Raw genomic sequence first — 27,448 nt, forward strand, 5'->3', positions numbered from 1 at the left:
GGCCAGAGTCATGGTAGAGTTCAGGTACTACAAGGCCATGAGGACACTAGAAGTTTTTAAGAGTGTATGGGGCTATAGGGGAGCAGTATGCTCAGTGGAGGAAGGAGAGCTTCTTTTTGCTAAGGGCATTGGGTGACTGAATAGGGGCGGTTTTTATTTTTTATTTTTTGTCTTTGGTTTTGTTCACTTAAGTGAATTTTTGGTCAGTGATGTGTAAAAATTGGGTTTTGAACTCGCCATTGCACTGAAAAATATCACTGTGTCCGTTGCAGCACGCCCCGAAGATGGTATTTCTCGATATAATTGCGCCGCCGTGTTAACACATTACAACGGTTGCGGGTCAGGCACTCTTCACGGTGAGAAGAAATTTTAAAGTGCTGCGACGGAAACAGCGATAGATTTACGTTCACAAGTATCACGCCTGCTTGACTACATCGTAAGTTATAAAGTAACAAAAAGTCTCACTTCTACACCTGTCAGATTTTTAGGATGTTAGAAAAACAGTAGGTAAACAAAATATAACAGTAACGTTAAAAAAACATATAACCTACCGCAAACAAATGCTCAGCCACTCGGCAGGACTAATGGACTCCCTGTAGTTGGTAGTGATTTTTGTGAAGCTGGACCCAACAATTGAGAGCAGATGGTCAAACTGCTCTCAATTCATCCTGAAGTACGCAAAGCTCCTGGACCAGCTGGTGGTACTCTCCATAGTTTCTCCTCCTTCTGAGGGTCTCATGTACCCACACGGATCTCCGTCTGTCTGTGTCCAACTTGCAATTTGCTAACGTCCTCTCACTCTCAAACAGAGCCAGAGCAAGTGCCCTCCGCCTGTCCATTTTATATGTAGATGTTTTTATTTCACTAACTATTTCTAATAAAATATATAGATTGGTGAGTTTACTTCACAGCAAAATAACGGTTGGACTTATGACAGGTGATTCTGCGGTTGCCTAACAACAAGAAAGAAAAAAAGACGCTAAAACGCGTCCTGGGTTCAACAAAAAAAAGCAGTGCGGTGCGCCTCGCGTTTTTCAGCCTGCAAAATGCGTCCTGTCTGATCTGGGCCTTACACAGCCATGATCGCTACTTCTATTTAGTTAAGGTCACACAGCACAGCACTACTCACCCCAGCCTCTGTAGTTTACAGTTTGGACTCATCAGTCCAGCACAGAGCAGCTTCACTCCTGAATCTCCCAGGTTAGTGTAGCTGAGGTCCAGATCTCTCAGGGGTGAGTTTGATGACTGGAGAGCTGAGGCCACAATTTCACATGACTTCTCTGTGAGGTCACAGCTGTTCAGTCTGCAAAGAGTTAAGATACTATATTAGGTACACATAAAAACTGTAATGTTAATAATTAAACTATAATAGTGTTCAGTGATGAAGAGTAAAACTGAGGGTTTTAAGGTTGAGGATGCTCTGAGGAAGATGTCTGTGCTACATGCTCAAACTGCAGCACTTTAAACCTGAGAATTAGACGTCCTGCTGGATTGAACTCTTGACAGTTCTACAGATGTAATTCTGACCCAAATGGCCAATCTTCTTCAGAATTAACTCAAGAACAGGCACCGGGGGCTGAGGTCACTTTAACAGTTGCCTGAGAACACCTCACTCTGGCACCAATTATATCAACAGTCCTTTTACCTTCCTATTTTCACATTATCTACAGGGACTGTGTTAAGGATTCTGGGTCAGCCTATACCAAAATAAAGCAGACGCCAGGGTGGTACTACTGGCCTTGTAACATTTACTGCCTAATATTGAAAAGATGCAATATGCTCTCAAGAGACCCCAAACTAAAATATAAAAAGGGGATGGACCATTCTCTCTTGTCATTTTCTAATCATTAATTATTCATTGAAAAGGAAGAAAAAAGTGTGATTTCCCCCCCTTTCAAACACAATCCTGGGATTCAAACATTTGCTCTGACAATTTAAAACTTACAATTAAAAGCAAGGATTGTTTTTTTTCTTCATGAACAGTTCGGCAAGTACAGAAATAACTAGAACTAAAGCCGCAAGTGGCGTTGGGAGGGGTCCAAGCATTGGCACAAGTGTGCCCCCATGGAGCGATTTTTAAATGGTGTTGTCCTCATGATCATATACCTTCACCCAACATATCTACTGCATCGCCATGGATGTCTCCTAGCCGCTAGGCGTAAAGGCCTTTACTATGTCGTAACACTAAAGGCTGTTTTATACTTCTGCATAGTACACGTAAAAATGGGTCTGTGTAGGGGTTGTGGGCAATGTGCAGACCGTGGGCAATGTGCAGACCATGGCCACGTTGAAGACTCAGACCTCCTCAAGAAATTAAAAGCGCATAGTTAGTAACCAGTGCCCGCATACGCCGTAAAGAAGAAGATTGGTTGACTGCTGACATGAGGTCACTGGCATACGGCTTTGACTAAGCAGGTTATAACAGTTGATTCACTAAACCGGTAGGCGACGTTAAATATGCGACTAAAAGCGCTTTTGTCCGGTGAATGTCTTTGTTGCAACAAGTTACATCTAGCTGAGCATTTTTGTGGTCATTGGTGCAGTATTTAGTAGGTCTGGAAATATGAATGAAGGTGTTGTCTTTTGAACTATAACGGTCAGTAACAAAATCAAATTACGTGGCCTGTGCAACCTGTGCAATATGCCGTACAAATGATTTGGCCCTTGGAGAGTGCCGCACACAACGGAAACTATGCAGACTACATAAGTAAGTATAAAACAGCATTTAGATGGCCCAGCGTGTATGTAGAGCTGCAGCGCTTCCGCGCCGCAACTACAATAGGCGTCACACACATATTCCAATCCATTGCTCAACTTGGCAGAGAATGCACATTTCAGAGCGCCTCAGAGACAGATAGAATAATATTACATAAATACACATTTCAAATAATACGATATTGAGAAAAAAACAAAACAAGACTAAATATCAGCTCGCGACCTGCGTGCTGAGCGCAGAGTACCCTACTGTGTTATTTATTTAGACATTGGCAGATAAGAAAATTTTCGGTTACCTATAAAACGCTATTCCAAAAGAAAAATCAGACGAGTTATACATCATTAGAAAGCTTATACTCTCACCTACTGAATAAATGAATTGTCAATCAAGCCAAATTGTACTGAAAAGGGCGACAACACCGTAAGCAACGGGTGTGGTATTACACACAGCTATTTTTGAAGGTAGCCTGCCCAGGCATCACAAATGCGCATATATTTCACAAACAGGTTGTCCAAGACAATATATGACTACTCAGTCACAAAAGAGACATCTCTACGTGTAAAACCAATGGTAAGATTGTATATTTATTCAATGTTTAGTCCCAGATATTGACTGTAGAATGACATGGTATAATTTTTAAAAACTTTGTCTCGTTTATTTTGTTATTCAGTGAGCAGCGTTTTCACTGCTGTATTGGCATATTTTAGGGCTAATGTCTGGTTTATCTTGTTGCTACGGAATACGATTTCTCTCACCATAATGACGGATTCAAAGACTAAACGAACTCACCTGATATTTTCTTCAAATGGATCCATGCCAAAGAAAAGTAATGATTCATCCTCTCAAAAAGCTTTTACTAACAAACTTTTAGTAGCAAAAAAAACGAAATATCAACTCGCCATCCCTGTACCTGCCTACTGCGCTCAGAGTACCGCATTATTTATTTAGACATTGGCAGACTAAAGCATAAATTGCGTCTTTTGTTTATATTCAATATTAGTAGGCTAATTGCAGCAAGAAACTGCAGCTGTAGACACAAGATAGTTTATGTTATGGTAGCAACGGAACGAAGCGGACTATATGTGTATTGCCGTCATTGTTTTATTATAGGCTACCAGCGTGTTTCCGCGCGTTTGCACAGAAACTCAAAACCTATCAATAAAATCGTTTAGCTATTTCTCAGCATAATGACAGATTCAAAGACTAAACAAACTCACCCGATACGGTCTTCAAATGGATCCATGCCAAAGAAAAGTAATGATTCATCCTCTCAAAAAGCTTTTACTAACAAACGTTTAGTAGCCTAGCATGCACTCTAGCTGGCACTGTCTTCCCGACGTTCAGACCCTCCCCTCACTGATAAAAAACTAGACCCTACGGTGTCGGATTACTTGCGTCGCCATGGATGTCTTCTAGCCACTTGCCGTAAAGAAGTTTACTAGATGTCGTAACACTTTAGATTTGGAGCTACAGCTCTTCCCCACCCCAACTAATAAAAAAGTCCAAATGGCGGGCAAACAATATGGTGGACATAGGTGGTCCCAACAGCAAAGTTGTAGAGCACATTCAGATGCATCGGTCGATGAAGTTTTGTGTTGATCTGACTTACGGTGTGTAAAGATGAATACATTAAATAGTGAATACATTCACTGTGGGTATGGTGGGGTTTGATTTCATTATTGCCAATCCGATCGCCCCATTTATAACACTTTAAAACAGTACATTAGAGCTGCAGCCAACTGCAAATTTCGTCATGGCGAAGATCAAGCACATTTCGAGAGGCTCTGTTACGAGCAAGCCAATTTTGGCAGAGGCTTTTATAGGTTTTTTTTTTGCAAGAATCATTTAAAATATTTTTTGGCCGCTTGTCAATGCAAAAAAGTTTTAAAACAACACATCAGCAAAGAATTCACAGATTTCAGTTTCCTGGACCTTTAATACCAATATTGAAAAAAACAAAACAAATGAACAAATAAAAAATCTCACCAGTTCAATTAAAGTGTCATTCATTTCAGACATGCACGTGATAAGATTAATGTACACTCACTAGAGAAACAGCTCTACAGCCAGCCAACCAGTCCTTGCTCTCTCGAGCACTCGCATGCGACTCCGCCTCTCTCTGTATGAAAGTCCTGTGCATTCTTAACATTCCAAAAGCTCACTTAATCACTGTCCTAGCCCAACCAAACGCACAATTAAAAGAAAGTTAACCTCTGCCATCAAATATCAGCTGTGATATTTAGATAGACCAATTGCAGACAGGGGGGAGTGTAGCACAGTGGGTAAGGAACTGGGCTTGTAACCGAAAGGTCGTAGGTTCGATTCCCGGGTAAGGACACTGCTGTTGTACCATTGAGCAAGGTACTTAACAGGAATTGCTTCAGTATATATCCAGCTGTATAAATGGATACAATGTAAAAATGCTATGTATAAGTTGTAAATGCCTGTAATGTAATGCAAATGTAATGGGGAGCTCTGTGAACAGTTCATGCTGGGGGCATGCACACACTGCGACGTTCAAAACACCAGATCTTTTTTTGTTAGTCTCTGGTACAAAAAGACATGTTTTCAACAAAAACTAAAATTTCGAAATTTATAAAAAACAAACTTTAAAACACAAACTATGACCCGTTATTACACACATTTTGCAGATTGTGGGAACTGGTGACTCCGATGGAAAAGTAGTGAAATGCAGGTAAATGTCCTTCAGACCCATTTCACTCAGTTCCTTTCTCTTCATACCAAAGTACACAGCCTTCTAATAATCACACCCCTATTCAGAGGACCATCTGGTGACACCTCCCATATGTTACATTCAGAGATTCAGCTTATGCCCTCGGGGGGCGGTGTAAGAAGTCTGTCTCTGATGCCAATATGTCTGCTGGCCACACATTCCCTTGATCTTATCATTATCACAATACAGTTGGTACAATGGTAGAATAGCGACCGGGAGTGAGAGATTGGGAACCATTCAAGTCAACAGACGTGCTAATTCAATCACAACAGGACGGCCAATACACTATGGCCTAATTGATAGGTGTTACAAGGACTGACTACATCCGTCTTGGTATGTATATTCAACACTACTGATCAAAGCTTCGAAAACAAATAAGAAGCAGCCTCTGGAAAGGTTCGTGGTTCATTCTGACTCTGCTGAATCCAAGGTGTCATTCGTGCGCTTTGTCACTGCCGGTATTGGAAATAAACTTTGTACTTTTTCATCACGTTCGAGAGACGTCCTTTTTTCCTTACAGCGGTATTGAGTCCCACAGTACAGACACATAAGATTCAAGCCTCTTATATTATAGGTGACTTAGGTGCATTAACTGTCTTAACAACTACTTGTATTTTTTTTTTTTTTCCCCATAGATTGCGTTGTTGCCGTTCTCGTTGTTAGTGTTAATTAGTTTAACCATCAGGGTCCAAGTTGAACTATGCGGTTGTTCCCTGCACTTGGACCGGTACTTCTCTCTAGGGTTTCGTCATACTTGTTCCTGGTTATGGTTATACACTTTGTTGTATGTCGCTCTGGATAAGAGCGTCTGCCAAATGCCTGTAATGTAATGTAATGTTATCCCAGAACCCATTCGAATCTTGCATGCGAGTTCCAACAGTAATTTCAATTTGATAGATCAGGGAGATATTTACATGGATGTAATATCTGTATATTTTCTGTGGATGGATATTTCTTTCGCCTTGTGAAACTGTGCCACTTTTAAGATGCAAGATAAATTTCTGTGTAATCAAAGTATTAATTAAGTATTATATCATATTCTGGGTAATGTGTCATCACAGACGTGACTGAATCGCAACAATAATTAGTAATTCATGACAATTGCAATATACCGCAGACACTTACACTTTGCTATGCATTCAATGCGCTTCCTTCTGACCACTTTTACATTTCTGAAATGGTTCAGCTGCTGTGACATTCTGCTACTCCACAAATTTTCTATTTCCACCAAACAATATGGCCCGTCTGGCCTCCTCCTCAGTAATGAAGAATGTTTCTGTTTTTCTTCTTTAATCAAAATTCTGTTCGCTGCTTGTTGCTTCCAGTTGCGTTCAGGAAAGACAGAGACTTAATCGAATTTGATGGTGAAGGACAGTTTAACTCTTTAATACGTGGTTACAGATCTGCGTGGTCTTACAAGCGTCTCCGATCTAACACCACTATCATTGAGAGATGGAACATCTCAAGTACAATCTCTAAACAAATGGTGTCTGGCCAGGAGGAAAGGTCACATCAATGTCATAATTCACTCCTGCCCTGGTTCCTGTCCCTGGCCATCTGTGACTCTTCACATATTATAATTTCTATTCACCCAGGGTTGCCTTCTTATGGCTCTCGGCACCTAAATCTCGGGGGAGAGCTTGCATTTTAAAAGGGGTACTCAACACCCAGACAAAAACAGAATGGGTGTGGGACTCTGAAAACTGTAATGAAGACACATTTACTTTCTTTTACTTTTTCTTTTTAAGTTTCTCTCTTTTACTTTGCAGTCTGACTTCTCCATTCTCCCTGAGAGTTCACTGGCATGTAAAGCTGATTTGTAAGCATATCATATTCACAATTGGTGTTCCATTAACCATTTATGGTAAATTGTAGGAGTTAATGGGGGGGGGGGAGATGCACAGCATTTTAGTACGAAATCTACAGAGCTTTATAAACAAGGCCCCTGGTCTGGGCACACCATATTACGCTGCCCAACCAATGTTGATGCAGATAGGTTTACTGCACACCACAAAACTACCAACCCATTGAAAAATATTCTGTTTGTGAGAGACAAAACTAGCAATTCCATATGACCTCAAGGGCGTTTTCACTTGCATTGTCATCAAAATAGTGCCCCTTGTCTTCATATTGTAACTTAATACAGCCTCTTTTTTCACTCTGAGCTGTATGTTTTGATGAAGGTTGGTCCATCAAATTAATCTGTCTGTCAACAAATTCATTATTTTCTTGACAATTGGCATCTGAAAATAAGTAGCAAATTAATTATTACTGAAGCATTCAGTAAGTTAAGTTTTTGAATTTGATGCTGCTTCTGTTCTGGATTCAGAACATTAAATGAGGGCACTAGCAGTCGGAATGATTCAGAAATCACACTATTTTAAAAAGAAAGTCTGAAAATATGTTGTCAATCATCTACATTATTAATGACATAATACTCACATGGCCTTCCTGCAGTTCTTGACTACTGGTACCAGTCTCTGATAACCTACTGATGATGTTTTGTAGGCCTTTAAGTCAAACTCAGCCAGGAACTCCTCTGACATCAGTAACACAAAGGCCAGAGCTGAACACTGGTCTGGTTCCAGCTTTTTATCTGAGAGTTTTCCTGATCTCTGTGAATTCTGGATTTCCTCCACTAGAGTTTTTTCATTTAGCTCATGTAGACAGTGGAACAGATTGATGATCCTCTCTGCTGAAGATTCCTCTCGGATCCTCTTCTTAATGTACTGGACTGTTTTCTCAATGCTCTCTGATCTGCTTTCTGTCTGTGCTTGTAGGTATGGTACAGGTGATCTGCTTCCTGTCTGCATCAGTAATCCTTCTAAGAGAGTCTGAATGGACTCCAGAGAGAGGCCAAGAAGGAATCGGAGGAAAAGGTCCAGGTGTCCATTCATACTCTCTAAGGCCTGATCCACAGCACTCCTCTCTAACTCAGACAGCTGCACACTGTCACTGCGAGGTTTTGACTCTTCTGCTCTGAGTACATTTCTGTTCTCATTTACACACGAATGAAACACAAACAAGGCAGCAAGATACTCCTGAATGCTCAGATGCACAAAGCAGTAGACCTTCTCCTGACCCAACCCACACTCCTCTTTAAAGATCTCTGTGCACACCCCAGAATACAGTGAAGCTTCACTGACATCAATGCCACTCTTTCTCAGGTCGTCTTCATAGAATATCAGATTGCCCTTTTCCAGCTGTGTAAAAGCCAGCTGCCCCAGTTTTAAGATGATTTCTGTATCTGATGCTGACAGTTTCTTTGGGTTAGTTTCATCAGCACCATGATACTTTTGATTCTTCATATTAGTCTGAATAAGCAGGAAGTGTGTGTACATCGCAGTAAGAGTATTGGGCAGATCTCCACTCTCTACTTTACCCAACATTGTCTCCAGAACAGTAGCAGAAATCCAGCAGAAGACTGGTATGTGACACATGATGTAGAGGCTCCTAGATGACTTTATGTGTGAGATAATTCTGTTGGCCTGGTGCTGATCTCTGATTTTCTTCCTGAAGTATTCCTCCTTTTGGGGGTCATTGAACCCTCGTACCTCTGTCACTCGGTGGACGCACTCAGGAGGTATCTGATTGGCTGCTGCTGGTCGGGAGGTGATCCAGATGAGAGCAGAGGGAAGCAGATTCCCCTTAATGAGGTTGGTCAGCAGCACATCCACTGATGATGACTCTGTTATATCACAGAAGATCTTATTGCTTTGGAAATCTAGAGGAAGTCGACATTCATCAAGGCCATCAAAGATAAACACAACTTTGACTTCATCGCCTTCAAAACTTTTGATATCTTTCAGTTGTGGAAAGTAGTGCTGCAGAAGTTGCATCAGACTGAATTCACTTTCCTTCTTCAAATTCAGATCCCGGAAAGGAAGAGTGAAGATGAAATCAACGTCCTGATTGGCTTTTCCTTCTGCCCAGTCCAGAATGAATTTCTGCACAGAGACTGTTTTCCCAATGCCAGCGATGCCCTTTGTAAGCACAGTTCTGGGTTTCTCTTGTCCAGGTAAAGGTTTAAAGATGTCATTGCAGAGGATTGCAGTCTCCTGTGTGGTTTGTCTCTTGGATGCTATCTCAATCTGTCTGATCTCATGTTCATTATTGACCCCCCCACTTCCCCCCTCTGTGATGTAGAGCTCTGTATAGACCTTATTCAGGTGGATGAAGTGGCCGTGCTTTGCTAAACCTTCGGAAATGCATTTAAACTTCCTCTTCAGATGAGTTTTCAGTGCCGGCTGGGCTCTTTTTATGAATTCATCTGAAGAAAGGAAATAAATTATGTTTACAATGAGATAAACATTTTCATTCATTCAATTACAGATTTTAAGAAAAAACAGTAAATAGAATATTAATGCATTCAGTTTTCACAGTATTTTACACACATCAGTGTTACATTTCTCTAACACTATGTTACACACCTCACACAGTCATACACACCTCTCTCACAATGTTACACACCTCTCTCATTGTGTTACACACCTCTCACACAGTATTACATATTTCTCAATTACAACCCCAATTCCAAAAAAGTTGGGACGGTAATGCAAATAAAAACAGAAAGCAGTAATTTGTAAATTTACTTTGACTTGTATTCAAACAAAAACAGTATAAAGACAAGGTATTTCATGTTTTACCTAATCAAATTGATTTTGAAGATATATGTTTATTATAAAACTTGCATGCATGCAACACGCTCCAAAAAAGTTTGGACAGTCGAGTGTTTACCACTGTGTAACATCACTATTTTTTAAATAAGTTTTTAAATTAAGTTTAGCAAGCGGGATTTTCCCCCATTCTTCCATTATGCAGGTCTTCAGCTGCACAATTGTACGGGGCCTTTGTTGCCATATTTTGCGCTTCATAATGCGCCACACATTCTCAATTGGAGACAGATCAGGCAGGCCAATCTAGCACCCGCACTCTCTGTTTATGCAGCCATGCACTTGTAATCCGGGCTTGCGGCCTTGCCCTTTACGCACTGAGATTTGACCGGATTCCTTGAATCTTTTAATTATATTGTGTACTGTGAGAGTGAAATGCCCAAAATCCTACCGATTTGTCTTTGGGGAACATCTGTTGGCAAATTGGCGAGCTTGGACCCATCCTTGCTCTTGAAGGACTAAGCCTTTCTTGGAGGCTCCTTATATACCATGACACGATTGTGTAACAAGTGTTTCGGTATTAACGCCGCTACTGGAAGGAGTGAAATCAGGTAATGTATGGACCAGGCAATCAGAAGATAACAGATTCGTGTCAAGAGAGATGTTTGCACAACAAGAATGAAATCACACAGAAGCATGCGTGTGATATATATATATTTCAAAGATAAGAGAATGGTTGTTTTATGTGTGTTCACTGTTTTATTTCTCTGTTACCTTTTGGTTTTATTTTCTTAGAAAAGTAGAATAAAATGAACAACAATAGCTGACATGTACAATGACCCAAAAATAAAAATAAAATGACCCCCAAAATGGTACTTATCAATACCTTTTACTTTTGTTTTGTATTTATACTCTTCCTGGTTCCACTAGCTTTTTTAGCTAATTTTCTTATTATTATGTTTACTCTGCACTTTCAGTATTATTTTAATGTATGTTGGTCTATTACTATTATAGTTATTGGTTCTAGTATAATTTACTGTTTATTAGGCTATAGAACTCTCACTCTGAAACCAGGGCTTTTATTTTGACACTAAGACTTATTTAAGACTCTTTAAAGTACCAGTGTAAATTAAACTCATCACAATAAAACCAATCAATAAATAAATTTGGCAAAACCTATAAAACACCGTAAGTCCGATTGGTCCGAAACTGCCCATGCATGTGTATGGTGCATGTCTTCCTATAGGGTGTTAACAGCTAAGAGATCCATTGCAAAATGGCGGAGGAACTGGTATTTAAAAAAAAAAAAAAAATTTGGCCACATATTTCACATGTTTATAACTTTTTACAACAATAATCTAGGGACTTGAAACGGACTTGGTTTGAAGAGGGCACTTCCATGTTGTACCATGTCGAAGCAGTTGCAGATATCTCACAAAACAAGGAAATTACAGCCATTTGAAATTTTGGCGGGAAGCTAATGGTAATGGTAATATAATGCAAATTTCAAGTGCTTATAACTTTTTAAAACAATAATCTAGGGACTTGAAACAGACTGGGCATGAAGAGAACACTACCATGTTGTACCATATCGAAGCAGTTGCAGATATCTCAAGAAACATGGAAATTACAGGCATTTGAAATTTTGGCAGGAAGCTAATGCTAATATAACACTTTAAAACTCATCTTCTCATGAACGTTTTACTTGATTATGTCACCATTGCACATGTGTAGTCTTGGGTATTCTCTCCATCAAGGGTGAGAAGGACAAGTCGTTTCGTTAAAAATTGCGTGATTTGTGGTGTGACAAAGTTAGCACTTTATGCTAATGCACATTCATATTTCAAAGTAATGTTTCTCATGAACCGGAAGTTGGATCGTCTCACGCACAAGTATGTAGATCGTCCAAAATTTTGAAATCTATGCCGCTTGGACTCTTTTCTCCTTTGCCTTGTATTTATCCGGATTGGACATCTTCGTAGGGCCCCGCTTCGCTGCTTGCAGCTATATTTATAAATCTGTTTTCTTTTATCACTATTTCGGATGACGATATCTTATTTATTTGTTACTGGTTAGTTACAAAATATATATATACATATATTGTTTCAGTATCTGTTCAACTTTGTGCCATGCAACCCTGGGTTACAATTGCCTCACCTGTTTAACATCACCTTGTTATTTTAACTTGTCACATTGTTATTAGTCCTAAATTGCCTCTGTCCAGACTTTTTTGTTGCAGGTATAAATTTCATTACAAATGTATATTCTTTTTAAAATGAAGTTGATTAGGTAAAAAATACCTGAAATACCTTGTCTTCATACTGTTTTTGTTTGAATACAAGTCAAAGTAAATTTACAAATTACTGCTTTCTGTTTTTATTTGAATTTGATTTACCGTCCCAACTTTTTTGGAATTAGGGTTGTATAATCAATCACAAACAAAACAAATCAGCAAGAAAATGCAGATTGTTGCTTTTGTACAATAAAGATGAAGAAAAGAAATATTTAAAAATTGAAAATGGGCTGAATTGTCCATTTATATTTGTTTTATAAGGTTCATGTTGTGGACGTGTCCTTGTGGTAAATACTGTAATTTCAGCTCTGATAGTAATTTTAAAATCTAATATTTAGCCCAGGATACAAACTCAAGGCACTCCAATGGATGGGTCAGTTGTTCAGTTAGTGGCTTCTGAGCACAAGGTTCCTGCTTTGAATCCCCTTTGGCTATATTTAAATTTAAATGCTTCTGTGTACATGTTGTTTGTGACGTTTTCTGTCTGTAAGATTGTCAGTGTAAATAACTATTAGGAAAGTGTAGATGCTATGAATCAGTATTCTAATGGACACACCGTAGCAATGAGAAAGAACTCTTACTGTGCTGCTCATCTCTCTCCAGCGAGTCGGCAAGATCCTTCTGCTTAATGTTCCTCAGGATGTGGACTGTGATCTTCAAAGACCTCTCATTGCCACAGGTCTCCAGCAACTTCTCAACTATGTACAGGACCTCAGGATCCTCCGGCTCTCTCTCAATGCATTCTGGGTAATCAGCAATTTTATGACTCTTGAACAATTCCTTCATCTTCATAAACATATCCAGCATTGAAGGAACTTCAGACAGACTCTGAAAGCATTCTGGGCAATCCTGACTCAGATGACTCCGAAACAGTTCAAACTTTTCATCCAGCTTCATCAAAGTGCGCAGAAGAGACTGAAATAAACACATGAAGAGGTGTGCTGTATCAGAGTGTGAAACAAACACATAAAGAGGTGTGCTGTATCAGTGTGAAATAAACACATGAAGAGGTGTGCTGTATCAGTGTGAAATAAACACATGAAGTGGTGTGCAGCCTTTGTTTCTGATTGATGGTTTTTCAGAGACACTACTTGTGATAAATCCTGGGGTTCTGTATAATAATGGTGTTGCTCTGCGTAATACATTTAGTAAATGCGAACGACGAGCGGTGTGCTTTCTGTTTAAAAGTCTCTGTTAGGACTCTTCCTCTCCTGCTGTGTGTGGGACCTGCAAATGGAATCTGGACTTTGTGTGAGTGAGGACCAGGTAGCACTCCAGAACATGAGACGTTATGTTCTGTCTTTTGAGAGGTTAAATGTAGCACGTTAGCATTAGCGCTAATGCTTCCTTTGCACAGCTAGGAGCTTCACTTCCTGTTTCCACTCCTGTTTCCCTTCCCCACAAATATTTCCAATTTTTAAAACCAGGGAAATATTTTCCCCTCTTGGTCCCAAACAAATGACAAAAAATTAATAAAGCATGTGTAAAATGTTTTGTGTTAGTGTGATGTTACACTATACAAAGATAAGTCTAATATTTGGCAAAGGAACAATATCTTATCATAATTAAGTGAAATATTAGGCACTTCTGAATGTATGAAAATGTTTAAAAATGAAGTTTGAATTCATTTATAGGATTAAGAAAACACATAATAGCCTAATGTAAAAAAACAAAAGAAATAGAAAAAGAAGATCATAAACCTGTTTTGGGAAAGATGATTTCTCTGAACTCAACTCTTCTGAAGAGCTGTACTCCAGTGACTGCTCTACCCTGTAAACAAAACGGTTAAAATCATCCTCTTACTGCAGCTCTAACTCACAGCACATGGAGACAGAGATTCCAGTTAAACTCATCCTCTTACTGCAGCTCTAACTCACAGCACATGGAGACAGAGCTTCCAGTGAAACTCATCCTCTTACTGCAGCTCTAACTCACAGCACATGGAGACAGAGCTTCCAGTTAAACTCATCCTCTTACTACAGCTCTAACTCACAGCACATGGAGACAGAGCTTCCAGTTAAACCCATCCTCTTACTGCAGCTCTTCCTCACAGCACATGGATACCATGCTTCCAGTTAAACTCATCCTCTTACTGCAGCTCTAACTCACAGCATATCTGAATATGACAATTCATCCACCTACACCTGAACGGTTCCAGTGACATTGAAGTACATGTGGTGTGGGGATGGCTGGTTTAAGCAGCCACACCTGCTCTGGGTCAAGCTAATTAGACCTGACCAATTGGATAATTGGTTAAGAATTAGATAATTGGCCAGGCTAATTGGACCCAGGAGCAGGAGTGGCTGCACCTGTGCGTAGTGAGGTAATCACTGCGCACAGGTTAAATCTGCCATCCCCACTCACACGGGGAGCTCTCTGTCATGACAGGGTTTAAGATCTGCTCACTTGGCTGTAACATCTTGCCAAACCCTCGTCAATAAATCGGGACTGTTGGAACATCATCTCCCTGTGTCTCTGTGCTGGAGGGCCCCAAGGAAAGCCACTTCGGTGGCCTGTGGCAGGCGTGTTTGCCACAGTACAATTAAGTAGTTATTTCAAAATGAACCTGTTTACTTACATTTGATCACCTGTGAACTGTTTGCTGAACGTGACTGGTTGATCCATTGAATGATCACTCTTCATAGATAGACAGCTGGGTAAAGATGACCCTACTCTTTCTACTTGGGCCCTGTGAACAAAATATTGAGACAGAGCTTCCAGTTAAACCCATCCTCTTACTGCAGCTCTAACTCACAGCACATGGAGACAGAGCTTCCAGTTAAACTCATCCTCTTACTGCAGCTCTAACTCACAGCATATCTGAATATGACACAATTCATCCACCTACACCTGAACGGTTCCAGTGACATTAAAGTACAATTAAGTAGTTATTTCAAAATGAACCTGTTTACTTACATTTGATCACCTGTGAATTGTTTGCTGAACGTGACAGGTTGATCCATTGAATGATCACTCTTCATAGACAGACAGCTGGGTAAAGATGACCCTGCTCTTTCTACTTGGGCCCTGTGAAGAAAAATATTGAGACAGAGCTTCCAGTTAAACCCATCCTCTTACTGCAGCTCTTCCTCACAGCACATGGATACCATGCTTCCAGTTAAACTCATCCTCTTACTGCAGCTCTAACTCACAGCACATGGAGACAGAGTATCCAGTTTAACTCATCCTCTTACTGCAGCTCTAACTCACAGCATATCTGAATATGACACAATTCATCCACCTACACCTGAACGGTTCCAGTGACATAAAAGTACATGTGGTGTGGGGATGGCTGGTTTAAGCAGCCACACCTGCTCTGGGTCAAGCTAATTAGACCTGACCAATTGGATAATTGGTTAAGAATTAGATAATTGGCCAGGCTAATTGGACCCAGGAGCAGGAGTGGCTGCACCTGATTGTGTGCCTGTGTCTGCTCCCAGGCTGGCTCAACACAGCACCTAGTGAGGTAATCACTGCGCACAGGTTAAATCTGCCATCCCCACTCACACGGGGAGCTCTCTGTCATGACAGGGTTTAAGATCTGCTCACTTGGCTGTAACATCTTGCCAAACCCTCGTCAATAAATCGGGACTGTTGGAACATCATCTCCCTGTGTCTCTGTGCTGGAGGGCCCCAAGGAAAGCCACTTCGGTGGCCTGTGGCAGGCGTGTTTGCCACAGCACAATTAAGTAGTTATTTCAAAATGAACCTGTTTACTTACATTTGATCACCTGTGAATTGTTTGCTGAACGTGACTGGTTGATCCATTGAATGATCACTCTTCATAGACAGACAGCTGGGTAAAGATGACCCTGCTCTTTCTACTTGGGCCCTGTGAAGAAAAATATTGAGACAGAGCTTCCAGTTAAACCCATCCTCTTACTGCAGCTCTTCCTCATAGCACATGGATACCATGCTTCCAGTTAAACTCATCCTCTTACTGCAGCTCTAACTCACAGCACATGGAGACAGAGCATCCAGTTAAACTCATCCTCTTACTACAGCTCTAACTCATATCACATTAAATATCTGTTTCATGCAATACCTTTTCCTCTCAGTGCTGAGGGTTCCCTTTTTGGTCTCTGGCTCCCCTGAGAGACTCATTTTAGAAACAGCGCCCCCTACCTCAGGAGACTGGAACACATCAGACCAGTTTAGATTGCAAGTGGGGTTTAACCCAAATTAGCTAACCTGTAAACACACAAAATGAGAACATGTTGAACACACAGACACAGTTATACACACAGCGACACACACATACACTCTATACTTTACTGTCGACTGGAAGAAATATGTAATTTAAATAGGCCCCAAACATGTACAATACAGTCCCATCCAACGTTTTCACACTTGATAATGATGAATGATTTCATTATTTAAATGATGCCAGTGCTATGATATACATTGATTGTCCAACAAGCTGAACATATTTTATTAATCATTCAATTGAATCAACCAAAATTACACATTTCTCAGATTATACATTCACATTTATTTCCAGAAAGTAGGCATCACAAGTACTGGCACCCCTCTATTCAGTACTTTGTTCACCCTCTCCTTTCTAATCTTTCCATGTCCTTAATATCCTTTGTTCTGTGCTTATGGACTATCCTGTTCAGTTCAAACCACAGATTTTCAATGGAATATTTAGGTGTGGCAATAATTTAGACAACTAATTGTACAAACATTAAAATTCAGATTATTACTTCCCTATAAAACTTTTTCTTTGAGCAATTTTCTTTTTTTCTTTATTAAAGATGGCTCATTGCGTTTATTTTATTTTTATTTTTTCCCCATTGATTTAACAGTTAATCCAGTGTCATGCATTTTTGAGATTTGCTCTCAACTGGGAAACTGAAATTCACAATGACAAAGTAATGAAAATATGGAGAAAATGTTGCTGAATAATTTTTTTACACACTGAGAGCAACATTAAACTTGAAGGTGACAATGTTGGATCTTCTAGCTTTGTAACAGAAATGAACACACATTTACAGTGCGCTAGAGATTTATCAGGACCCTTGGTAAATATGATCAAAAAAGGCTTTAACTTAGGTAAAATTACGCAAATAAAAAACTTAAAAAAACAAAAACAAAACATTTTTCTTAAAAATACGTTTCACAATCATTGGCACCCCTAGAAATCCTTATGAACAAAATCTGATTGTATATTCCCATTCATATTTAACTTAAGCACACCCGAGTCTTGAGGAACTCTTAAGTGGTCATCCATGACTTTCCATTTCATTGGGGAATACACGCAAGCCAAACCCCCTCAGTGTGGGCAAGATCAGAGAATACGCAACTGCAATGAGCCAAAAAGTTGTTGATCATCATAAATCAGGCAATGGCTATAAAAAAGGTAAATGTCTGAAAATACCTGCCTCCACAGGTATATAATAAATAATAATTAAGAAGTTTAAAACAACTGGTGCTGTGTTGAGCCAGCCTGGGAGCGGACACAGGCACACAATCAGGAGGCTGATTCAAGAGGCAAAAGTTTCTCCAGGGATCACAGTTGGAAAATTTCTGAAGTTGTTTGCATTCAAGTCTCCAACTGTACAATTAGAGATGAACTCCATGCTAACAAGCATGGAGGGCTAGCCAGAAGAAAGCCTTTGCTATCATCAAACCACTTTAGCACCTGGAGTTTGCTAAAGTCACTCTGACTGGAATTGGGTCAGATTACATTACATTACATTACATTACATTCATTTGGCAGACGCTTTTATCCAAAGCGACGTACAAGAAGTGCATTTTCATGATCGTAGACAACTGCTGAACACGGGTTCAGTAAGGTACAATTACTTATTTTGTACAGCTATTTCTAGCTGAGAACAATGAACACTATCCTGGTCTAACATCTGCAAAGCCAAACTAGGCAGAAGATTAAGCTAGAGTATTAGGACAAATACAATTTACCAAGAAGTGCAGGGATGGGGCAACATGTAACAAGTGACAAGGAAAAAAGGGTTTTTTTATTTTTTATTTTTTATTTTTTTAATATGTATATATATATATATATATATATACATATATATATATATATATATATATATATATACACACAGCATGGTGGTGGTTATTCTAGGTATAGTCTGAAGAGATGAGTCTTCAGGCCACGGCGGAAGATGGATAGTGAGGGGGAGGTTCGGAGAGGGACGGGGAGTTCGTTCCACCACTGGGGAGCTAGGGTGGAGAAGCTCTGTGATCCCTTTGGGCGGGTGGGAGGGGTTACAAGACGCCCTGCTGCTGCAGAGCGGAGTGGTCGAGCAGGCACATAGAATTGAGTCATGTCCTGCAAGTAGATGGGGGCTGTCCTGTTGGCGGCAGTGTAGGCAAGGGTCAGGGCTTTGAATCGGAGTCAGGGCTTTGAATCAGATAGTCAGATGAAACCAAAATAGAGCTTTCCGGCAAACCAGAGGTGGGTTTGTGTAAAAAGAGGCATGAACATGCAGAAAAGAACCCAATCCCCACTGTGAAGGCTGTGCGGCTGACTTACTTCCAGGCTGTGGGCACCTTATTAGGGTACATGGCATCATGGACTCCATCAGATACCAGGAGATTTTTAGATTTAAGTATGGCTGTCTCTACCAGCAGGCTAAAATTGGGTCAGGGTTGGATCTTCCTGCAGCACAATGATCCAAACCATACCTCCAAATGCACACAAAAAAGGGTTCACTGACCACAGAATCAAGCTTTGGCCATCCCAGCCCCCTGACCTAAACCCCATAGAAAACTGTGGGGAGAGCTGAAGAGGAGAGTCCACAAGTGAGGACCAAAATAGCTGCCACATGACGTTAACTCTGTTACGTCAAAATATTTTCTGTGTTATTTGCCAAGTAACCTTATATCTTCATCTGTGCCTGGAGAGTGATTAGTTCAGTGTAAATAAATTTTAGAGTTTAAAAGTAATTTAATAATTTAATTTGGCCAGGGTAAATTCATAGTTTTGAATGGACTTCAATGGGGAAATTTGCTTTTTGCCACCAGAGGCTTACTAAACTGTAATACCTCGAGTAACCACTGGACTTTATGAGCTTTTTTTTTTTTTCCAAATACATAAATTAACTGCTTTTTTTATTGCAACAAGTAATATACAACAGTCAGACATCATAGAATTATACAATTTCTGTAAAAATCTATACAGTACAATTCAATCAATTTGTGCAAATATACACATACATACATTATCTCAGAAATCTGAAAATAATAACATAAAAATAATAATAATAAATAAATAAAATAAATTTAAAAAAATAAAAAAAGAAATTAATGACACCTTGTGAATAACTCTTCATAAAACAATATTGTTTTATTACTTTTCTTATTATTTACTAACCTAAGACATTGTAATTGTGATTGTAAGTCAAGTAAAAATGCTTTTATATTTGGGTAAGACTTGGAGAATTTTGAATTTTTTACGGATATGACATTTTCCTAATAAAATGATCAAATAAATTATGAATTCCAGGCCTAATAATTTGTGTTGGAAGCCACCAATTATATCTTTCTCACCCAATTTAATAATATGCCCAGTTTCGCTAAGAATGAAAGATTCTATTTCACTCCAGAATTTTGTGGTTTTTGAACAAGGGAAAAATAAATGTAGAGTTTCAGTGTCAGTTCTAAAAAATCCACATTTATCTTCAATATCAGTGAATTTAGATATTATTAAATTAGAAGGATATATATTATGCAGTATTTTAAAATGAATCTCTTTAATTTTCTTTGAGATGCAAAATTTAAAAGGGTAAAGCCATGACCTTTTCCAATCAATGTCCTTTATCTGTGAATTCCAAAATGATTTACCTCTTGGTGAGGTCCATTTTTTATATTGAAGAATGTGTCTTATATGTTTATTTGAGCATTTCTTATCTATAATGCATATGTTACCGATCATCAACTTAGGTTCTACTCTGCTAATATCCTGGTATAACATCTCATTACCTCTCATTAGTTGAATTAATCCAGAGGGAATGGCATTAACTACAGAACTAAATTCTCTATAAGTGATAGGAAAGGCTTTACCCCTGCTGTCTATGATATCAGCAACATAAATGATTTCTTTGTCAATCAAGTTTCACTTATAAATGCTTTTCGACTTTATAGTGGTGTTACAGTTATTCCAAATAGGGAGAGAAATTGTGTACAAAGCACAGTTTCCAGGACATAAGCGCCTGTTGGTGGAATCGCGAGACTTGCAAGGCAATTTGGAAATGTCATAACTGCAACCCATTAGAAATTTTAGACCTCCTATTTTTTATGAAAATGTTAAAAGGAATAAAAACCACAAAGATTCTGGCGATGTTAAACAATTCTTTAGCCACTTAATTTTAAATGCATGGTTTAAATCTATGAAATCCAATAACTCAAGCCCCCCTTCTGACTTTTTCAAATGGTGGTGTTTGTTTTTCCAAGTAAAATTGACAAATAAACTATTAATCTCTTTACAGGTAGGGTTATCTACATCAAGTGACAGAGCAGGATAGACAAGCCTGGAGACACCTTCTGCTTTTGTTAAAAGAATTCTTCCTAAAATCAACAAACCTCTCTGCAGCCATAAGTTTAGAATAGTCTCAGTTTTTTTAATCTTACTAGGAAAGTTGAGCTGCTGTGTTTTTTGTTTTTACTAATAGTAATGCCAAGATACTTAATGCTCTGTTTAACTGGTATGTTACACAAAATACTGTCCGTAGTGTCATACAGACACAGTATTTCACATTTTTTTGTGTTTAGTTTCAGGCCTGATGCAAGAGAGAACATTTCAACCATTTGCAAAGCTTTTGGTAATTCTGACTTATTTTTAAGAAATAGTACAGTATCATCTGCTAACTGAGTAATTTTGATTTCTCTTTCAAAGATGGTTAAGCCATGAACATTTGGGATTATTTATAAGATGCAATAACATTAGTTCTGCTACAATTAAAAATAAAAAGCATGAAATTGGACAACCTTGACGAACACCTCTACTAATGTTGTGTCATGGTTCTATGTTCGTCTGCATTTCCTTTTTTGGGTCGCCAGATGGCGACACTTCAGTTTGTAGTTCTGTTCCCTTTCCGTTTAATTGTATTATTGTTTTCAATTATTCAATTATTGTTTTTTGGTTATGTCTCGTTTTCCCTTCCCTCTCTGTGGTCCGATTGTGCATTGTGCCCTCCTGTGTCTCGTTAGTGTCGTGTCTATTTAAGTTCTTTGCTTCGGTTGCCTGACTCGGTTGCTGGTTCCTTGTGTTTCCGCATGTGTTTTCACGTGTGTTTCCGCATGTGTTTTCACGTGTGTTTCTGCATGTTTTTCTGCCTCTGTGTTTTCCGCCTGTGAGTTCCGGCCCTGCCCCAGTTTCTGTTCTGCATGTTTTTCTTTTTGGATTTTTTTGGATTCTCCTGTTTTCTTTTTTGAAGAACTTCTTTGTGTTTTTCAAGAGTTGCCCTGCGAGGCCCTTTGTTCCCTGCTTTTTGTTACCTGCATTGGAAATTAAAGTCTTTGTTTTAGATTCATTTGGAGTTCCTGAGTTTTCCCCTCTCTGCATTTGGGTCCATTTCCTCGAAAGCTCTGACATGTTGAACCTGTTTGAAATATTTAGAAAAAGTATAACAGAACTATTTATGTCATGATAAAACATTTCAATGGTTGAAATAAAGTTTTCACCAAAACCAAAGATCTGCAGAGCTTTCATTTTTAAAGAATGTTCTATAGAGTCAAATGCTTTGTAAAAGTCCAAAAAAGCATTAGAGAATTTGAATCAATCATGTCTAGTATTAGATCTCATCGATTATTCAATCTAATAGAGTTTATGAGTCTTTTTGCCATATATCCGGTCTGAGTTTCATTCATAATTTTGTCAAATCCTTTTTTTAATCTTTTAGCATATACTTGCGATGAGAGCTTGTAATCTATGTTTAATAATGACAGAGGTTGCCAATTTTCTATTGATAAAAGGTCTTTTTCTGGCTTAGGCAGTAGTAAGAAAAGCCCTCGTTCGGAGCTATCTTTTTTACAGACTGCTGAAAGCTAAAGAAAAGAGAAGCAAATGAATCGCGGAAATTCACAGAAACAAGTGGAATCCAGGCATCGAAACGTGGATTTGCGGTTGTCATTTTGTGTCAGGTATGTTGGATTTTTGGGTAAGATCATACCTTAAGTTACAGTCCCCTCCAAAAGTATTAGAACAGCAAGGTCAATTCCTTTGTTTTTGCTATACACTGAAGACAATTGAGTTTGAGGTCAAAAGATGTACATGAGATGACAGATCCGAATTTCAGCTTTTATTTCCTGGTATTTTTATCTAGATTTGTTAAACAACTTAGAACATATCACCTTTTGTATCAGACAACCCAATTTTTAGGTGAGCAAAAGTATTGGAACATATGACTGACAGGTGTTTCTTGTTGCCCAGATGTGTCCTGTTAGATTGACTGGTTAAACAATAAATAGTTCTGAATGTCTCTTGGTTTTAGCCTTGGGTTTTGCCTGTGAAAACTGCATTTGTGTTATAAAAGATAAACTAACATGAAGACCAGAGAGCTGTCTTTGGGAGAAAAGCAAGCTTAGAAAAGAGGGGAAATCGATCAGAGCCATTGCACAAGCATTGGGGATAGCTTGTACGACAACCTGGAATGTCCTTAAAAAGAAAGAAAACCGCTGGCATCCTGAGCAACAGATATCGAACAGGTCGACCAAGGAAAACAACAGCAGTTGATGACAAAAACATTGTGAAAGCTGTGAAGAAAAACCTCAAAACATCAGTCAGTGACATCACAAACAATCTCCACAGGACAGGGGTGAAGGTATCTCAATCAACTGTTGAAGAAGACTTAGAAAGCAGCAATATAGAGGCTATACCACAAGATGCAAACCACTCATCAGTAGTAAGAATCGGAAGACGAGATTACAATTTGCAAAGTACAGAGATGAGCCACAAAAGTTCTGGTACAAAGTTTTATGGACTGATGAGACCAAGATTAACCTCTACCAAAGTGATGGAAAGGCCAAAGTGTGGAGAAAGAAGGGATCTACTCATGATCCAAAACATATAAGCTCATCTGTGAAGCACGGCGGAGGAAGTGCCATGGCTTGGGCTTGCGTGGCTGCTTCTGGAGTGGGCTCACTAATCTTTATTGATGATGTAACTCATGATGGTAGCAGCAGGATGAATTCAGAAGTCTACAAAAACATTCTGCCAATTTACGGAGAAATGCGTCCAAACTAATTGGGAGGAACTTCATCATTACATTACATTCATTTGGCAGACGCTTTTATCCAAAGCGACGTACAAAAAAGTGCATTTCATGGTCATAGACAACTGCTAAACACGGGTTCAGTAAGGTACAATACTTATTTTGTACAGCTATTTCTAGCCGAGAACAGTGAACACTATTCTGGCCTAACATCTGCACAGCCAACTAGGCAGAAGAATAAGCTACAGAATTAGGACAAATACAAATTACCAAGAGGTGTTGGGATGGGGCAACATGTAACAAGTGACAGAAAAGGGTTTTTTTTTTTTTTTTTTTTTTTTTTATAAAAGAGTGAAATATACAGCGTGGTGGTGGTTAGTCTAGGTATAGTCTGAAGAGATGAGTCTTCAGGCCACGGCGGAAGATGGGTAGTGAGGGGGAGGTTCGGAGAGGGACGGGGAGTTCGTTCCACCACTGGGGAGCTAGGGTGGAGAAGCTCTGTGATCCCTTTGGGCGGGTGGGAGGGGTTACAAGGCGCCCTGCTGCCGCAGAGCGGAGTGGTCGAGCAGGCACATAGAATTGATGGGGGCTGTCCTGTTGGCAGCAGTGTAGGCAAGGGTCAGGGCTTTGAACCGGATCCTGGCAGCGACCGGTAGCCAGTGAAGTGATCGCAGCAGAGGAGTGACGTGGGAGAATTTGGGGAGGTTGTAGATGAGTCGGGCAGCGGCATTCTGAATCATCTGTAGTGGCTGTATGGCACAAGCTGGCAGGCTTGCAAGGAGAGAGTTGCAGTAATCAAGGCGAGAGGTCACCGTAGCCTGGACGAACAGCTGGGTGGAGTGTGTCGTCAGGTATGGTTGAATCCTTCTGATGTTGTACAGAAGGAATCTGCAGGACCGTGATGTTGCCTCGATGTGCTCCTTGAGGTCCAGTTGGTCATCCAGGACCACCCCCAAGCTCTTGGCAGAGTGAGAGGCAGTCACTGTGGTGCCATCAACCGTGATTGAGAGCTCACAAAGTAAGGAGGTCTTGCATGGGAAGAAGAGCAGCTCAGTTTTGTTGAGGTTGAGCTTCAGATGGTGGCTGGCCATCCAGGTGGAGATGTCAGCCAGGCAGGAAGAGATCTTATCATTGACCTGTGTGGCCGAGGGGGGGAAAGAAAAGAAGAGTTGTGTGTCATCTGCATAACAATGATAGGAGAAGCCATGTGAATTAATGACTGAACCAAGAGATCTGGTGTATAAGGAGAACAACAGAGGACCCAGTACAGATCCCTGCGGCACTCCCGTAACAAGTGGATGAGAAGCAGAGGCAGACCCCTTCCAGGTGACCTGGTAAGTCCTATCTGCAAGATAGGAAGCGAACCAAGACAGGGCAGTCCCGGCAATTCCCATCCCAGCCAAGGTGGAGAGGAGTATTTTATGGTTGACCGTGTCAAAAGCTGCAGACAGGTCAAGAAGGATCATGACAGACGAGAGGCGTGAGGCTCTTGCAGTGGCAAGTGCCTCCGTCACAGCTAGGAGTGCAGTCTCTGTTGAGTGCCTGGATCGGAAGCCAGACTGATGAGGGTCTAGCAGGTTGTTCTGATGGAGAAAAGAGGTTAGTTGTTTAAGAACTGCTCGTTCAAGGGATTTGGACAGAAAGGCTAGAAGCGATCCGGGTCGATAATTCGTTACATCGGAGGGGTCTGAGGTCATGCAGCAAGACAATGACCCAAAACACACTGCCAACACAATTTCATTAGGGAGAAAAAGTGGAAGGTTTTAGACTGGCCAAGTCAATCACCAGACCTTGACCCAATTGAGCATGCATTTCACCTCCTGAAGAGGAGATTGAAGGGAAAAACCCTCCGAAACAAACAACAACTGAAAGAGGCTGCAGTAAAACCCTGGAAAAGCATCACAAAAGAAGAATGCAACAGTTTGGTGGTGTCAATGGGTCGCAGGCTTGATGCAGTTATTGCAAGCAAGAGATATGCCACCAAATATTAAGTGTTATTTGCTTTCATTTACTTAAATACTCTCCGTTCCAATACTTTTGCTCACCTAAAAATTAGGTGGTCTGACACCAAAGGTGCTATGTTCTACGTAGTTTAACACATCTAGATGTAAATACCAGGAAATAAAAGCTGAAATTCTGAACTCTTGTCTCATGTTCATCTTTTTATCTCAACCCCAAATGTATTCAGTGTATTGCAAAAACAAAGGAATTGGCCTTGCTGTTCAAATACTTTTGGAGGGGACTGTATGTAGGCTACTGTATTGACTACTCATCAATTCAATATTTAGCATCTCTCATTTATATTCTGTGTAACTGTAAAGTTTTTGTCAGCATTTATTACAAAGCATCCATGATGACGAGCCTTGTGTTCTACAAACAAAGGGGGGATGGTTAGATAGTATTAGCTATCCAAGCATATAAATTAAGGTGTGGGAGGTAAGGTATGGGTATTTTCTCGGTGGGAAAGTGATGTCAATGCATACCCTCTATTGAAATATCTTTTTTGCAATCAGACATGAATTCATTGGAAATTTTTGGTGTAAGATTTTTAATTTGCTCAATAAATGTATTGCAATGCGTTTGACTTGAACAAATCGCCATAAAATTTGCTGACGTATTTTGCGATATCCTTTGGGTCAGAATTGACAATTCCATTTATTCTAAGGGTAGATATATTATTTATTTTCCTATTTCTCTTTTCTAATGCAAAGAAGTAACTAGAATTTCTTTCTCCATCCTCAAGCCATTTTGCCCTTGACCTAACAAATGCTCCCCTAGATTGTTCAGTATAACTTATGTCAATTTCTGCATTAATCTCCTTAAATATAATTAACTCATCTTCTGTTAAATTTTCCTTAGAGTTCAAAATATATAGCCTATTCATCAACTCTTTTTCTTTGGCATGTTTCTGCTTTTTAATTTCCTTACTGCGCTTCATCGCTTGCCGTCTTACATTAAATTTAAACCATTCCCACCTTTGAATATGACTCATGTCTTCATTTTCTAAAATTTCTATTAATTTAACACTTTCTTTGAAAATAATATCACATAGTAGGCTATTATTTAATTTCCAATATCCTCTAATTTTGTTATTCATTTCCTTGGATCCTTTCAACCTAAGAATTATCATTTTATGGTCTGTCATAGGGGCATATTAGTGTACTACCTCAGAAACAAATAGTAAACAACAGGGTGATAATAACCATACATCAATCCTTGACTGAACAGTTTTTTAGCGTTATTCCAAGTGTAATCCTTTGTATTAGGGTTCAAAAAACACCAGAAATCAGAGAATCCAATTTGACTGCATACAAACGTAATTGCCTTAAAACTTCTTTGAATTCTTCTTGGAGGGCTATGATCCATTACGTCAACCGGTGCATCATTAAAGTCATTAAATGAACTTAGCGTTCGTATATTTTTTCTGAAAATGTCTCAATTTCAGCACAAGCTAAGTAAACATATGCCTTGCTTGAGTTAAATCATTGGGACTATATATATTACAGATGATGAAAAACAATTGTTCAACTTCATAATCAGAATAATCCAGCGACCTTCATTAGAAACTGAGCTTTCAATTAGGCTACATCATGAAAATTGTTCAGTAAAATAGCCACTCCTGCTGAGTAGTTTGAGCCATGAGAGAAAAAAGCTTAATCTTCCCATTGAACCTTCCACAGTTTTTCGTCATTACTACAGGAATGCGTCTCTTGTAAAAATATCAATTCAACATTACAACGTCTAGCAAAAATAAAATCGGCTTTCCTTTTTGTAATATCACGTAAACCTCTTACGTTAAAAGAACACAGATTCAAAGCGTCAAAAACAAATTGCACCATAAAATAAAACTCTAGATGTCTGTTAACTTTACAAACAACTGAACTATGAAAGAAAAAATTATATCACTGAACA

The 27,448-nt window shown here is 39.5% G+C and overlaps 1 protein-coding gene and 1 long non-coding RNA gene across 5 annotated transcripts in view; one reads left to right on the forward strand and one right to left on the reverse strand.

Annotated features, from left to right (window-relative positions):
• LOC135243987 (NACHT, LRR and PYD domains-containing protein 12-like) overlaps positions 1-27,448 on the reverse strand; it is a 92,473-nt gene that overhangs the window by 61,890 nt on the left and 3,135 nt on the right. For 2 of the 4 annotated variants that reach the window (XM_064316148.1, XM_064316149.1), the window contains exons 2-9: positions 16,402-16,547; positions 16,078-16,188; positions 15,273-15,383; positions 14,935-15,045; positions 14,057-14,126; positions 12,938-13,271; positions 7,893-9,720; positions 1,130-1,303 (exon numbers count right to left, since the gene is read on the reverse strand). In XM_064316148.1, the coding sequence (XP_064172218.1) occupies positions 1,130-1,303; positions 7,893-9,720; positions 12,938-13,271; positions 14,057-14,126; positions 14,935-15,045; positions 15,273-15,383; positions 16,078-16,188; positions 16,402-16,460 (2,798 nt within the window). In that variant the 5' untranslated portion in view covers positions 16,461-16,547. The remainder of the gene's footprint in view (positions 1-1,129; positions 1,304-7,892; positions 9,721-12,937; positions 13,272-14,056; positions 14,127-14,934; positions 15,046-15,272; positions 15,384-16,077; positions 16,189-16,401; positions 16,548-27,448) is intronic. The other 2 variants (XM_064316146.1, XM_064316147.1) reach the window with 2 other exon arrangements.
• The window catches only part of LOC135243992 (uncharacterized), a 118,250-nt gene that overhangs the window by 6,964 nt on the left and 83,838 nt on the right, over positions 1-27,448 (forward strand). The gene's annotated exons all lie outside the window — the stretch shown is intronic.

Source organism: Anguilla rostrata, chromosome 17, assembly GCF_018555375.3.
Source record: "Anguilla rostrata isolate EN2019 chromosome 17, ASM1855537v3, whole genome shotgun sequence".
Classification (NCBI taxonomy): domain Eukaryota; kingdom Metazoa; phylum Chordata; class Actinopteri; order Anguilliformes; family Anguillidae; genus Anguilla; species Anguilla rostrata.